General features: G+C 32.6%; 1 protein-coding gene across 1 annotated transcript; it reads right to left on the reverse strand.

Moving 5' to 3' along the window:
* Nucleotides 1-1154: 1154 nt before the first annotated feature.
* On the reverse strand, nucleotides 1155-7892 carry LOC108912171 (farnesol dehydrogenase-like). Its single transcript, XM_018717351.1, has 4 exons — nucleotides 7764-7892; nucleotides 2316-2777; nucleotides 1978-2127; nucleotides 1155-1279 (listed from the first exon to the last, which is right to left on the reverse strand). The coding sequence occupies exons 1-4, from the start codon at nucleotides 7869-7871 to the stop codon at nucleotides 1220-1222; spliced, it is 780 nt and encodes a 259-aa protein (XP_018572867.1). The 5' UTR covers nucleotides 7872-7892; the 3' UTR covers nucleotides 1155-1219.
* Nucleotides 7893-15232: the final 7340 nt, after the last annotated feature.

Raw genomic sequence — 15232 nt, forward strand, 5'->3', positions numbered from 1 at the left:
CAATAATTTTGTCGGACAATTGAATTATCAGATTAATATTGCATTTTTTAAATAATGGCGCTTTTGTCCGACAGCTGGTTATCACCAACCATGTTGTAGATAAGTCGACATCTTCGGGGCGTCGAACTGCAAAAACTTCTCAAGAATTTTGTCGGACAATAAGATACTTTCAATTCAAATCTTATTACCAAACCCTCCCAGAAAAATCAGCTTGCTGGTTGTCACCAACCATAATGTCGCCAAATCGACATATTTGGGGTGGCTCAAAATGTGGCTCAAAATGTCCATCGCCATTTTCGATGCACGCACAAACCTATTTTCGCGCACTCACTGAAAAACAGCTCAAGAAAAGGAAATGGTGATACGCAAAAAACACTCAGACACGGTCCAATTCCAGATACCACCTGAATTGCATAATGCTGGACAGCTTAGTAACTCGTGTTATTTGACGCGCTGTTGTCACATTGCTCGATATGAATTTTAACGAATCTTAAATTTATTACAACACTAATTATTTTGAATTGACTTGTTTTTTCCTTAGATTAAATAACCCTCATCTTCATTAAAATAAGAATTATTTCACTAGTCTTTTGTCGCCATTATTTCTTTTGTAATTTGTTAGAAAATGGCTGTTCCTTGCGCAATTTTAAAAGTGCGCTTAATTTTTTTTTGAACTTTAAAAAGGATAAATATATTTTAGAAAATACAATGGGACAAGAAAGGTTAAGTGCTAAATCCACGAGCCGTCACTGTTCTAAACACTTTCGGAGTTTCTTCTGAAGAAGAGATTGATATGTCTCTCGAAACGTCTAGACGTCTAAAGCAACAACATAGCAACCAGTTCAGATTATTATTCAAGTGTTGCCATCCTCGTTAGACATTTACATATACAATGTTGAATAATACCTAATTCAAAGTCAGGGTGAGGCTGTAATCAGGCTATAGTGAAATATTGATAAGTCATTGCGAACCTTGTGTTTACGAATTTGAATTGTTTAGGAATTAATTTCTTAAAATTATTAATCTGCAGCATGTTCTGCTTAAGGACTATACATATCTTCCTGTACCATTTTTATTTATTAACTTTCTATTTTCTTTTTGAATTTAGAGAAACTGACCATGCTTCATATTTCTTTATTTTTAAAGTAACCAGCCATGTAAATAAGTATCTTAATATTTTTTCGTTAAGAATTTAACTTATTAAAACAATTTTCATATTTTAATAACATATCAATTTAAAGAATGACTCGTCCACTGACCTCACAGTAAGCTCTTGAATCTGAAAAAAAAGAAATATTGGCTGTTTTAAAGATATCAATATTTCGGACTAGGATTTACTTAATTTATACAGAGTGTTTCTGAAATAAGTGCGTGCCTTGAAAGGGGTAATTATATTAAACAACTAATGGTCTAAAATATTACGTTTCAAATTGAAAACAAAATTCACATGAAGGTTTAAACAAATTTAAAGCCGTCCTTGGTGCGGCGGCTAGCTGTTCCTTTGATATCGAAGCTACCGCGCGTCGTAGTGCGAAAGCGCTGATGACAGTTTTAACGGTTTAGGTTTTGTATTCGAAAATGAAATTTATTCAAATGTCGTTTAAAAGTAACACAAAAATTAAACGAATTAACAAACTACTTACCAATCGACGATATGCTCTGCAAAAATTGTTCAAAGTTGTGCTAATAAACATGCTTCCAAACGATAGTCAAAATTCTGTCACCAAAAACGCACCACACATTCACTGAAAACCATTGCTGGAACCGAGACCTTTGTACTAGGTGAAGATTTGCATCACACCAACACTTTATACTCCGACTAAGTAATATTGTAGTACACAACGCACGTGCACAAGATGCACAGGGTCACATTTCAGAAACACTCTATATGAATTTTATTATTAGCTTCAGTGTTTTTACTCTACTTTAATGGCATTTCATTTAAAATAACTTAAACTGGAGTAAAAATAGGATTACCTGCACATGAGGTGGTGTCGACAACACATAAATGACTGCATCTGCAATATTTTCAGATTCTATTATTTGCTTTTCCTCAAAGCACTGTTTTAGCTTTATTTTGATGGTTTCCGGTATCATTTCTGTATCCACAAAACCAGTACTGAGATTCTACAAAAACGAAAGAAAAGGAATATAAATTTAAATAAAATAAAAGTGGAATAACAAAGTTAAAGTTACTACTTTGAGATTGAAACGCATTGGAAACTTCAGTGAAATTTTGTCTAGAACTACAGTTAATGAGAAGGAAATGTTCTTGTGAATAAAATGATAGCAAGCATGAAAATTAAAATAGTTACCGTAATTTTTATCTTCAACTTTAAACTAATAAACTCCAGTCTCAGAGTTTCTGCCAGGGCTCGTACTGAGAACTTAGTGGCAGGGTAAATGTTTACTTTTGGAAAATTGGGCACCTGATGTCCTCCGATACTATTGATGTGGATTATGTGACCGTCTACGTTGTTCGCCCTCATATCTCTGACGGCTTCTCTCGTCGCTATACATATGGCGAGAATGTTAACTTCGAGGACATTTCTCCACATTTCGGTGTCTCCGTCTACAAGTGTTGCGCTTTCGCAGACTGCAGCGTTGTTGATAAGAATGTGGATTGGACCAAGGTTTTCCTTGATCCATTTGAAAGCGTTAAGTATGTCTTCTTCTTTGCTTAAGTCTGTTTTGATGGGGTAAAGCTTGCCTTTCTGATTGGTAAGTTTCTGGGCCAAAGCCTCCATTCGATCTAGTCTTCGAGCTAAGGCGGCAACCTAGTTAACGTATTGTTAATTAATGCGGTCAAAATTGTGTTAAATAAAAGTCTACACTTGGAAAAATTAGTTTTTAGGCCAAAATATATCGGGCGTTTCACGTCAACGGGCACAGTGGGCTGCCCAGAATAAAAATGCATCAATATTGACGGTCGACGTGTCAAAAGCTTCGTATTTAAAAACTATATCGAATGCCGCCTGGTGATTTTAAAAAAACATCATGGCGATTCCAATATGGCGTCCGCAATCATGGAAAATTCTGTTTAATGAGCAATATTGATAGATAAGAAACATAAAAATACTGTATTGTAGACTGAATCACCATATCTATACGTTTTTGGGGTTGCTGATTTCGAATTCAATATTTATTAAACCCCATCTGGTCACTGTTCGTTCCTAACCTTAAAAATACTTCAAATCGTTGAAATAATGCGTTTCTACGATGAGTAACACAGTCTAACCACCACAATTTATGTTTTCGGGATCGCTGAAACCAATTCTGATATCAATATAACTTCAACTACTCAGAGTTCGTGCCTAACCTCAAAAAAGTAGCGCAAATTGCTAAGATTACACTTTTCTGCGTTTAGGAATTAAGTGTAACCAACATACCTTTATATTTTTGGGGTCACTGAATCGAATTCCTACATTCGTTTGAACCCAACTAGTCATTAGTCGTACCTAACCTCAAAAGCTATAATAGTGCGACCACCATATTTTTTGTTTTTTACCTAACGAGCTTGTAATATGATGAAAGGTATGTTCCATATAAAAAGAACGAATCCTTTTTAGAAGTACTGCATATAATACTAAAGAAAAGGTAATACGGACTTTATGTCTTAGCCATGATAACGGCCTCAACCCGATTAAACACAAAACGCATCCAGGGTGTACCATTGAAAACTTTGCACCCGGCTTATTTTGAACTACGTTCCAAAATATTAGAATTGCCGCGACACGTCCATTTTGTTTTCGAGGGTTACACATTTTAGCGTTAAATACAGACTCGCCAGAACAACCCCCTTCGCGGGGCGCATTCAATTTTAGAATCTTAAATGGCACTCTAGGTCGAGTGACACCTCATTCGAAAGTGTTTTTAATTCTGGTTGTCATCATGTAATTTTTTTTCAATTTTCAAGTTTTCAATGGTACACCCTGTATATTGTTTAACCTGTTGAATTTAAAAATATCGAAAGTACTGAAAGGACGGGATAATTCTTATGTAAGCCTTAATCGATTCGGCAAATACTACCTATTTCGAAATTTATTTCAGTATGTGGATTCAGTCAACGAACTCAGAAATTAATATGATTTCATCAAAACCCTAATCAAAGTGTCAGCGCACCAGAGACTTTTTGAAAGATAGTAGCGTTTGAGTATTGCTATCCAATATTTCGTGTTTTTCAAGTGTATCTTCAGGGGCCATATTGGAACTACCACGAGAGGGTTAGAGAAGAGATAAGGCTTGGGGGTAACTTTTGTAAATAACAGATCAATCGGATATAATAATCAACTTTAATTTAGTTACCTGTAATAAATTATAAGCGATTTTGGTGATATTGTGATCAGACTGTATAACTCAACCAGAAAAAGTGTCATTTTAGTGATTTGGAATATTTTTTGAGGTTAGGTACGACTAGTGACTAGTTGAGTTCAAACGGATGTAGGAATTCGATTCAGTGATCACAAAAATATAAAGACATGTTGGTTACACTTCATTCCTAAACGTAGAAAAGTGTAATCTTAGCAATTTGCGCTACTTTTTTGAGGTTAGGCACGAACTCTAGTTGAAGTTATATTGATATCAGAATTGGTTTCAGCGATCCCGAAAACATAAATTGTGGTGGTTAGACTGTGTTACTCATCGTAAAAACGCATTATTTCAACGATTTGAAGTATTTTTAAGGTTAGGGACGAACAGTGACCAGATTGGTGAATATTGAATTCGAAATCAGCAACACCAAAAACGTATAGATATTGTGATTCAGTCTACAATACAGTATTTTTATGTTTCTTATCTATCAATATTGCTCATTAAACAGAATTTTCCATGATTGCGGACGCCATATTGGAACCGCCATGATGTTTTTTTTTTTAAATCACCAGTCGGTATTCGATGGAGTTTTTAAATACGAAGCTTTTGACACGTCGAACGTCAATATTGATGCATTTTTATTCTGGGCAGCCCACTGTGCCCGTTGACGTGAAACGCCCGATATCTGTTTTGTCACTGAATTGGATTTAGCAAATTACGAGGCATATCCACAAAGTAAGATTTTTTTTTAAATTGGAAGGTACATCAAACACTATATACCTTCGCCAAAAAAATTTCCCTCCGCCTCTCATGCCCATTGTTTCACGGCACTGGGACCTCATCATCGGTAGAAAACCTTTTTCCACCCATAAATACCTTCAGAGAAGAGAAAAGATGAAAATCAGAAGGTGCTAGGTCAGGGCTGTGAGCGGAGTGGTTGATGATGTTCCAACCGAATGAATCCAAAAGTTGCTTTGTGGTGTTGGCTCCCTTCGTTAACATTCCCCTTTGTGTTCTGTATCGCCCTTTGTACTGTTTCCAGGGTTGTACAGTACCGCGCAGCATTAATTGTTTCTCCCTGGGGCAAAACGTCAATAAGGAGAATCCCTTTACGGGACATTAGACCGATGCATCACATCATCTCCATAAAAATTTTAAACGGGCCCTTTCTCATTGCAAGAAGAAACCGCTCCTAACTTCGCAGTTGACGGGATTCGGAATTGCAACACTCATTTCAACACGCCACTACAACAATAGTTCTCAACTGACTGAGACATAGTCTCAGAGTCTCAGTTCTCTTACTTTGTGGGTATACGCAGTTAAGGTATCTTTTTAAAAAACATGTACTCTATTATTAGTTCTCGTACTTTTATACAATTATGGGTATTAAGCTAAATAAAAAAAATTTTTTCCTAAAAAATCTTCTCAAATGTTAAAGTTTTTCGATACTAGAAATCTAAGTATGCAACAGATATATAATCCGACAGACAAAACTTCTAACAGCCGATGTTTTAGAATAGACTAAAAATATAATACCTAAATAGTACTTAAAATAAGAAGATGATTCAGAATAAAATTACTAAAGTATAAAAAGAAAATATATATATTTACAAAACTAATTATTATCAAGGATATTGAGAAGTAAAAAAGTAACAAGCAAAACAGAGAAAACAAAAATTTCAAAAATTAAAAAAATGTTCAAGGTTTATAAAATTATTATAATTACAAAAAGTAGTTTTGTTTTTAAATCTGTAATATTTATGCATCAAATTTTCAGAACTTTTTCGGAATGAAATCAGTTCTATTTTAGATGTTGATGAACTATCAATCCTAGATATTTCACTGACAATGTTAGGTCTGTTATGTTATTTATGAAATTCAACACATTTATATTGCGTATCTTTAATTAATTTTTTGTAGACTTGATAGGAAAGGTTAGAAATTTTATTTTTCTTGCATTTAAGACGGTTGTACATCATGCCAATAAATTCTACATTGTAGCAAATATGTATTTTAGAATTATTTCCGCACTGATATTAGAACCGGTTCCAAATATTAGATTTCAGTAAGTTTTTGGAATCGTATAGCCGTTTTTAGGCTTAAAACACTAATTTGCAATTAATTAGAAATAATTAATTATCTACATAAATTACAAATAAACTAGCACTAAAACAGTGCCTTGTTGAACTCCCATAATACAAGTTAATGATCACTAAGAGTGGAATCCTATTTAAATGATAGAGTTCAATATGTTCAATACAACGGTGTTAAGTCTGGTTTAAAGAAAACTATCCATGGTGTGCTCCAGGGCTCAGTATTGGGCCCTCTGCTATTTTTAATTTACATAAACGACTTTCCAATTCCTTTAGATGGATCTTTAGTTTGAACAAGTCGAAAACGGTGACTATGGGTTTTACCCTACGAAGTGTAGAACATTTAAATAATCCAGATTTTGTTAAATTCTTAGAAGTATACTTAGACTCTAAATTGTTATGGGACCAGCATGTCAATTATATTTGTTCCAAAATATCAAAACATCTATATTTGCTCCGTACTCTCTTATATAAAGTATCCAGAAATATTTTACTAACAGTATTTCACTCTGTTTTGTCTCATGCAATCCTTGTTTGGGGTCACGCTCTCTCGAGCCAGAAAGTGTTTTCACAACAGAGAAAGGCTATCAGGGTGATATCGGGCTTAAACTATAGAGATGACTGCAGAGATCAGTTTATTGAATTGAATATACTCACATTCCCATGTACTTACATATTCCACTGTATTATGTATGTTAGAAACAATATAGAGTCATTTGACTGTACCCGCAATAGGAACTACCTCTCAACTAAACATCTAAGACTAACTAGAACACGAAATGGTACAGGATATTGGGGTTTAAAATTCTTTAATGCTCTCCCTGACTATGTAAGGATTTTAAATATAAATACTTTTAAAAAAAGAATCAAGAATTATTTATTGAGAAACGCTTTTTATGATTTTAATCAGTTTTTATCAAGTGACTTACACAATATTTAATTTGTTAGTTTTAACTATTTGTTTGTTCTTATCATCTGTCCCTATCTACATGTATTGTTTTGTATGTTTGTAGTATTTTTAATTAGTTGTTAGTCTGTAACTATTTTATATTGATTTTACCTAGCTTTGTATATTTTTTATATAGTTAAGTCCTTTTCCTTATCTTTTGTCGTGTGTAAACACTGGTGTGTACTGACATGAGTTGAAATAAATAAATAAATAAATAAATAAATAAGAGATGATTATTTTGACTGCCTGTACACGATGTAGGAGGTTTAAAAATTTGGGTGCTAAACCTCTGAAACAAAATATCGTGATTTACCGTATCAGACATTTTGAAAAGATCTTTTTTACTTTTATTTTAGCTACATAGTATATTTATAAATACTGACATTTTTTAAACATTCTGATTCGCTTACCTTAAGCCCTTGTTCCACCAACGTCTCTGCAATAGCAGCTCCAATACCGGAACTAGCACCGGTGACTACGGCAACTTTGCCCATCCACCGATCCATAGACAGCACCATTGTAATTTTGTAATGTGATTTACTTATCGTGACTAGCCTAGAAGACCTATTTATACCTTTTAATAATAATAATATGGACTATATAATTCTCCATTACCATAAAAATTGCTTATTAAAATCGTGTGCGTTCGTTTTAATAGAAGGATAAACTTTTATTTAATACACAGTACGTTTGCATATATACATAATTTGGAATAAAATTAAATAAAAAACGGATTAAGTGTCAGGTAGAAAAATATTTAAAAAAAATTGTAACGTCACTCTCGTTAATTTGTGGAATAGCAACATTGCAAAATATATCGAGGTTGCCTGATGGGAAGTGAAAACTTGTCGGCAATAAAGGTTAGCCCTTTTAAATTGATTAATTCTTACGTAGGTGCGTTTAATTATTTCAAGTAAACATAAAAAACTTATTTTTATTAACTTTACATTTTAACTTCACTTCTAATCTTGACGGTGTCAGTAAATAAACAAGATCAGTAAAAAATTTACTTACCACAAATTCCTGTAGGCACCGAATTGTAATATTTAGTGTTACCAATATTGTTTTATTACTTTATAAATAAATAACATATATAGAGCAATCTTTGCGTATAAAGGTTAGGCAAAGGTCAATATGGTTATTATTAGTGTTTCTCATACTCTTCAATGACTTTAAATGAAGAAATATTTGTATAATTTACACAGTCATATTATTTACTTACCTCAGTATTTATTTATAACATTATATTTAGGTAGTTAAAACACTATACTATATTATTACGTCATTAATGAATCTAAGCATGCCTACTGAACAACTAGCACAGTTCTCCATAGAGGCGTGTTGTCACAACACCGGATAATCATATGATTAATGTTGTTTTGGTTGAGTGGACTGTAAACTGCTTTTCTGCGATTTTAATAAATTTATTTCCAAGTTAATAACAATGTAATGGCGATATGGCAAGAGAATACAAAAATAGCGTCTGTCTTCTCTGGCATCAACTGAATTACTGGTAATACTGGTGCAGGGCCCGACAACTTATACTTGAAAATATGGGGAAACTGGGAACCACGTGACTTGAGATGGATATACAAATTGGGGAAAGAGTCTATAGATGTCGCCACAAAGATTTTGTAGAATAAATTTTGACAATTGCAATTATGAACAGTGTTGTTCCAGCTATTACAATTCTACTAGATCTATTACATTTGAGAAAATTCTATTACCCTATTACTAAGTTGTCAAAATCTATTACACTATTAGGCTTTTTTTCGCGATTGAATATTGGTGAATATCTGACTTAGAGTTACTATTTCTATCTCTTTTGATCTTAGTTGTCACATGGACTTCACTTGCAATTCTTGCAAAAAAAACCTATTGAATTTTTAGTTCGACAGTGAGGAAATTCTGGAGATGAAAAACCACAGAATCTTTATAAATTTATTTCAACCAAAGAAAACAAAAATACATATGGTTCCTTTGAAGAAACAATAACACTAAAATAAAATATAATTATAAGAAAACGAAACTTTACTCAATAAAAACAAACTTTTGTTAAAAAATAAAACGATATAGGTTAAATCACAGAGTAAACTAAAGTTTAAAGATGTGAAAACGGTATATTTCAGTCAACGAACAAATCCTATTACAGTTTTCTGTCAATCTATTACGATTTTCTATTACAAATTATTTAAGCTCTGGAACAACACTGATTATGAATCATTTCATGTCATTCATGTTGTCCATGTTTATTGTTGGTTAGGTTTGGCGAGTGTTGCTGTGTGTTTTATTTGCGTTTTTAGTGTGTATTTCATTCACATTTATTTATATAACATAATAATGTCTGATCATCATATAATCACATTTTTTTATTAATAAAATGTTTTGTTTTTTTGTTTTTTTTAATAAAAAATGTGATCAGAGGTAGGTAGTTTTTTTATGGATATCAACACAACGAAAAATTTAAAGTTGCATAATAAATCTCTATTACAAGAATTAATCAGATTGGTTTAGTAAAATTATTTACTTGTAATATTTTTTTATTCACCGTGAAATCTAATACAATATAGAAAGCACTGAAACTCTATAATCATTTCCACTCTTTTTTTTTCAAAATATGTACTGAAATTTGAAATTTTTTCAACAAACATTTTAAAAAGTTACAGTATCAAAATTATTTCTTATTTTAAGTAGGAAGACTATTAGAGCATTTAAAAGTGTCTTTAATGCTTGAGTGATTTTAATGCTTTTTATCAAAAGTACTTATTTTCTCATGGTGACAAAAAAAATTAACTACGTGAAAATTATTTTACAAAATCAATTTCTGAGTGATCTGTGTAAGGTGAGATTTGTTATGTAATTTTAAATTTAGCGGCGTCAGAATACCTAAAACAAATATTAAGTAGGTAGGTATATAGTTGTAGAGCGTACAACTAGATGGCGCTTGCATCTTTTACCGGCTACAGGTAATTTAACTCACTGTATTACCGATAATTCCTAGAAAAGGAAAGCAATAGAAGTTGGAGAAAGTGTCAACAGTTAGCGCTGTTAATGACCACGAAATCTGTTCAAGTTTCCTATCTATAGTATCATTTATCTAGGTACTGGTGTAGTAGTAATGTCAATATTATAGTGATTCGTTACTAAAGAATCGTTACTTCGAATACTTGCCATATGCAATACCAATACACACTACCAGCGAGTAACAAGGCTACGGTTAGTACGATTTCCATGGATAACTAGATTCAGTCTCGGTCGTCGAAGCGATAATGTCCCCCACTTCCACACGTGCCTTGAACAAATGTGATTGGTCGAGCCAAATAAAGATCATGTAAATTCACACTTTTATTCAAACACACACAGGATCAGAAATAATTCATTTTAAAATACATCCCAAAAAGAAAAGTTTAGTGTAAAATATGTATTATACAGGATGTTTCTGAAATAAGTACGATCCTACGATCCTTGAAAAGGGATGATTTATTCAAATCTCGTTTAAAAGTAACAAAAAAATTAAACGATAAACGAAATACTTACCAATAGGAGATGTGCTCTACAAAAATTGTTCAAGCTTGTTTCCATATGCTAATAAACATGCTTCCAAACGACAAAATCCGCATACGTGTAAATAGTCAAGCATTTATCGAATTTCATTAGCTGCATAAAAAATACGCTGTTGAAGATCAGCTTCATTAACAACAGACGTACGTACATATTTTGTTTCATACACCCCCAAACAAAAAAGTCGAGAAGGCACGGATTTATAAAGGGACGTCTTCCAACAAATCCGGTAAGGCGTTTGTTAAAAACTCTAAATAAACAGCACCATTTAAACATGCAGGTTGCTGGAACCGAGATATCTGTACAACGTGAGGATTTGCATCACACCAATAGTGTATATTGTGAAAATTTAGTATGCCATCTCTAGTAAAACAACATTCATCCGTAAAAAGTACCTTACTTCTAAAATACGGATCTTGTACTATTTGATGTCGAAACTACTGGCAAAATTCCACACGGGGCTGAATTATTGTTCACCAGCTTAGGTCGCTACACACACAGCAACCCGGCATTGAAATATTTGAAAAACTTGTTCCCATATTTATTTAGCCAAACCCATATACAGGTCTGGTCAAACTAAACGTGGAGATGGTAGAAATGTATACGCCCAGTTGAAGAATGCGCACGCGGACAAACGGCGTACAAACACACCCGCACTAGGCGACTGGGCCATAAAGTTCAGTTGTTAACAAATTGCCTAGCAGTGCAGTGCGTCACTGCGGAATTTGGTGTAATTCAGGTAATTTTAATTTCTTTTCTGCGGTGGGTAGGGTGTCCCAAAAGTGACGGCCGTCTTTCTGGGATTTGAATAAGGAGACAAAATGGAATCGAAAATCAAGAGTGGAAAATTTTCCGATTGTTTTGAGTTATTGAAAAATTATTTAAAAATCTAAAAAAAATAAAATCCATTTTTTTATCTCAAAGACAAATAATTTATAACTAATAGTAGGCAAGTATAGTTTCCGATTGTTGGTTGTACCTGGGTGTAAGGAATTATTTTAACCTGAAAAGGGTAGAGAAAAACATTTTAATAATAAAACAGTTTGTAATGGAGTAATGGAGAGGAAAAAACTTATAAACTAAAACCATAATGTGCTTAAATAATAGAATATGAACTCTTTGTAACATCTCTTGGTTTATTAACGCGACAGCAGCGTGCATACGGGCTTATACAACAGGTTCGCTTTAAATCTTTTCTTTTAAATAACCCCAAAAGAAGGGATTTCAGATCTGGTGACCTACGAGGCCATGGTCCCCCTTTTCCGATCCACCTGTCTGAGAAGTTTTTATTTAGATAATTTCATACTTGTAAACCATGTGATGAAGCTCCATCATGTTGAAACCATGAATTTAGTCTAACTGCTAACGGAACGTCATCCAAATACAGCTCTGAACTACATAATTATTTAATAATCCAGCCCAAATGTTTATTTTTAGTTTTTTGAATTACTCAGTAAAGAAAAACAATCGGAAAATTTTCCACTCTTGATTTTCGATTCGTTGTCCCCTTAAGGGCCCCATATTCTTTAAATAGTATTTTCCGCAAAGACAAATAATTTCAAACATTTAATAACTGAATAATATAAAGCTTATCAAATAATAGGAATGTTATGTCATGCCATCTGGGTATTTTCAAAGACGCCGCAGTAAAACCAATAAACAGGTGCAAAAAACGATCAAACCATCAAGGTTTTAGGTACTGAAATCTACGAAAATACTAACTTTTTTAGACATAACTCCACATGTAAATATTCTTATAACATTTACTTGCTTAGTCCTACATATAAAATTGTTTACTTTTATTTATAAGTACGTGAAAATAATTCTTAAAATGTGGGGTTAGGATAACAGAAAACGCATGTTTTACAAACGCTTTTTTTTTAGTTATTATTTTATTTGGGTAAATTTAAATGGTATCAATGAATAAACAAAACATCAAGGATTTCTACACGTTTTACTTTTCAAGATTTCAGTACCTAAAAATGCCAGAAATTTCACCATTTCTCGGCCAGGGATATGGCCACCTTAATCAAAACCCAGAAAGACAGGCGTCACTTTTGGGACACCCTGTATAATAAAAATATAAATTTTTCGTTGAATTTAAGAGCCACTTTGATAAGTAGATATTGAGTCTAAAACGTAGTTTTATTTGATGTGTTAGCAAAAAATCATTTGTACCAGTTTGTAGACAGTTTTCGTTCGCTTTTTTTTCTTAGTGGAACCCTATATTAAATTTGTTATACAAGCAATATTTTTAATATAATTAATTCATTCACAACTATCTATATTCTATTCTTAGCTTTATCTCTTTATTAAGATATTAAGCTAATTCAACTTAGCAAACAAAGTAGGATATTTTTCATCCATATATTCCGATATAAACATATCGGGCTTGGAAAAAAACATGCTGTTCTTCTGTTATGACATTTTTCAAGTTAAGAAAGAGTTCATCTGTTATAATCGTTTCCAGTGAATTTCCCGGTATCGAAATCAGACAAACTGGATGATAATATCTTACATCGAAGTTTCTTCCATATTTATGGATTGGTGTAACCCTAATTTCTTTCCAAATACATACAAATACTCTTTCATAAATAAATAAACAAATAAATAAACAAATCAAGTAAATTGACATTTTCACATTCCTTTTCCTTTATCATACTTCATCTAATAATCTTCAAAGTACCAGATGCTGTAATATTTTCAAATTCAAATTTAAAACAAATTGTTTTTTAATACTCTTTATAAATGATATCTAATCAATGATGATTATCCTGTAACAGCTGATAATAAATATTTTGTAAATATACGTGCAACAATTTTAAATGTCTCATATCGGTCACCACTATCTTCAAATTTTGCTCGAAATTATTTCGTCACAAAAGTTTTTTATGTGGGCCTAGAATTCTTTGAAAAACAATTTAGTATTCCAGTCGGTGGAGCAGAAAAGTGAGCATCAAAAGTTGCCAAATATTATGTAGAATCGAGTTTGCCTATTGAATTTTCGGATATTTGTTGTTCTACTAAATTTGGCTCTTGTTTTTTGCAATGGGCAAACTCGGGATCTCAATCTACATAATATTTGGCAACTTTTTGCGCTTCCTTATAAAATTATGCTCTCTTTAATTGTCGCAAGCCATCGCTACCCGAAACTATACCTCTTTTATTTTGTATAAATATTAATTGTGAATTTGTGACCATCTTTTACATAGTTTTTCATGCAGAATCCTGCTGCAACCCTTTTTAGTTACATCCTCTGTATTTTGTTATCTGATATATTTCTTTCTACGTATCAAATTTCGAATTAAATTCTTTATCTTAAAAAAACACGTAAAAACCTATTAAGAAGATAAGGGTTTCACAAAACCGTGACTTTTATTTTTATTTGTAGTATATACACAAAAACTTCTTATACAAGGAATATTCATATATTTTATACAATTATAGTTATTTAATAATCACTATAATAAGTATTTTCGTTTATATCTTCCAAATGAGTTGACCGCATCAATTCAAATTTAGTGTACAGGGTGATATACAAGCTCTATGACAAACTTTGGGTTGGGTTAATTTCAAACACTTTTTCTTATATGAACATAGGTCCGATTCCGTTTTGTTTAGTAGTTACAACATTTGTGTCATTTTGTTTATTCATTTGACACTTACCGTTGAAGTGCTAAATAAAAAAATGCATTTATTTACAACTGAAGAGTATGCAGATAACAGGCCGTATTTATAAAAAGGATTTGCTTTTACTCGCAGAAATCAAAACATTTACTTTACATTATATTCATAAAAAAAGGAAAAGATTTGGTCTTGGAGCAAACAGGTGCTGCTTCAAAGGAAAAGGTTTTACTTTTTTTGGTATTCATAAAGAGTAGCATTTGCTTTAAAACTGAAGGATTTCCTTCAGAAAATATGCATCTAGTCCAGTGGTGGCTCGTCAGGTGACGCAAGTGACGCACCGCTTCACCTAAAATTTTTGGTTGTGCAATTTAAAATTATTTTTAATTTTATATAAATTTTATAATTTAGATGAGTGATAATGGAGTACCGGAAACTGACTGGGTGATTGTCTTTAGATGCGATACTATTTTTGGAATTGTTATGATGGTTTTTTCAATATTATTTGTTCCCGAATAAATGGATTGATACGGATTTTGGTCTGGAGGCATCATCAGATCTTTTTTCTTCGAAAATGTAGCTGGTCAGGCAATAAAAGTTAATAGTGTTTGCTATCGCGACTTGATAATCCAGTTTTTTTGTGCCCATATTGCAAGATATAAATGTAGACGACATATCGTTTCAACAAGACGGT

The sequence above is a fragment of the Anoplophora glabripennis genome, unplaced genomic scaffold (assembly GCF_000390285.2).
Source record: "Anoplophora glabripennis isolate ALB-LARVAE unplaced genomic scaffold, Agla_2.0 scaffold514, whole genome shotgun sequence".
Classification (NCBI taxonomy): Eukaryota; Metazoa; Arthropoda; class Insecta; order Coleoptera; family Cerambycidae; genus Anoplophora; species Anoplophora glabripennis.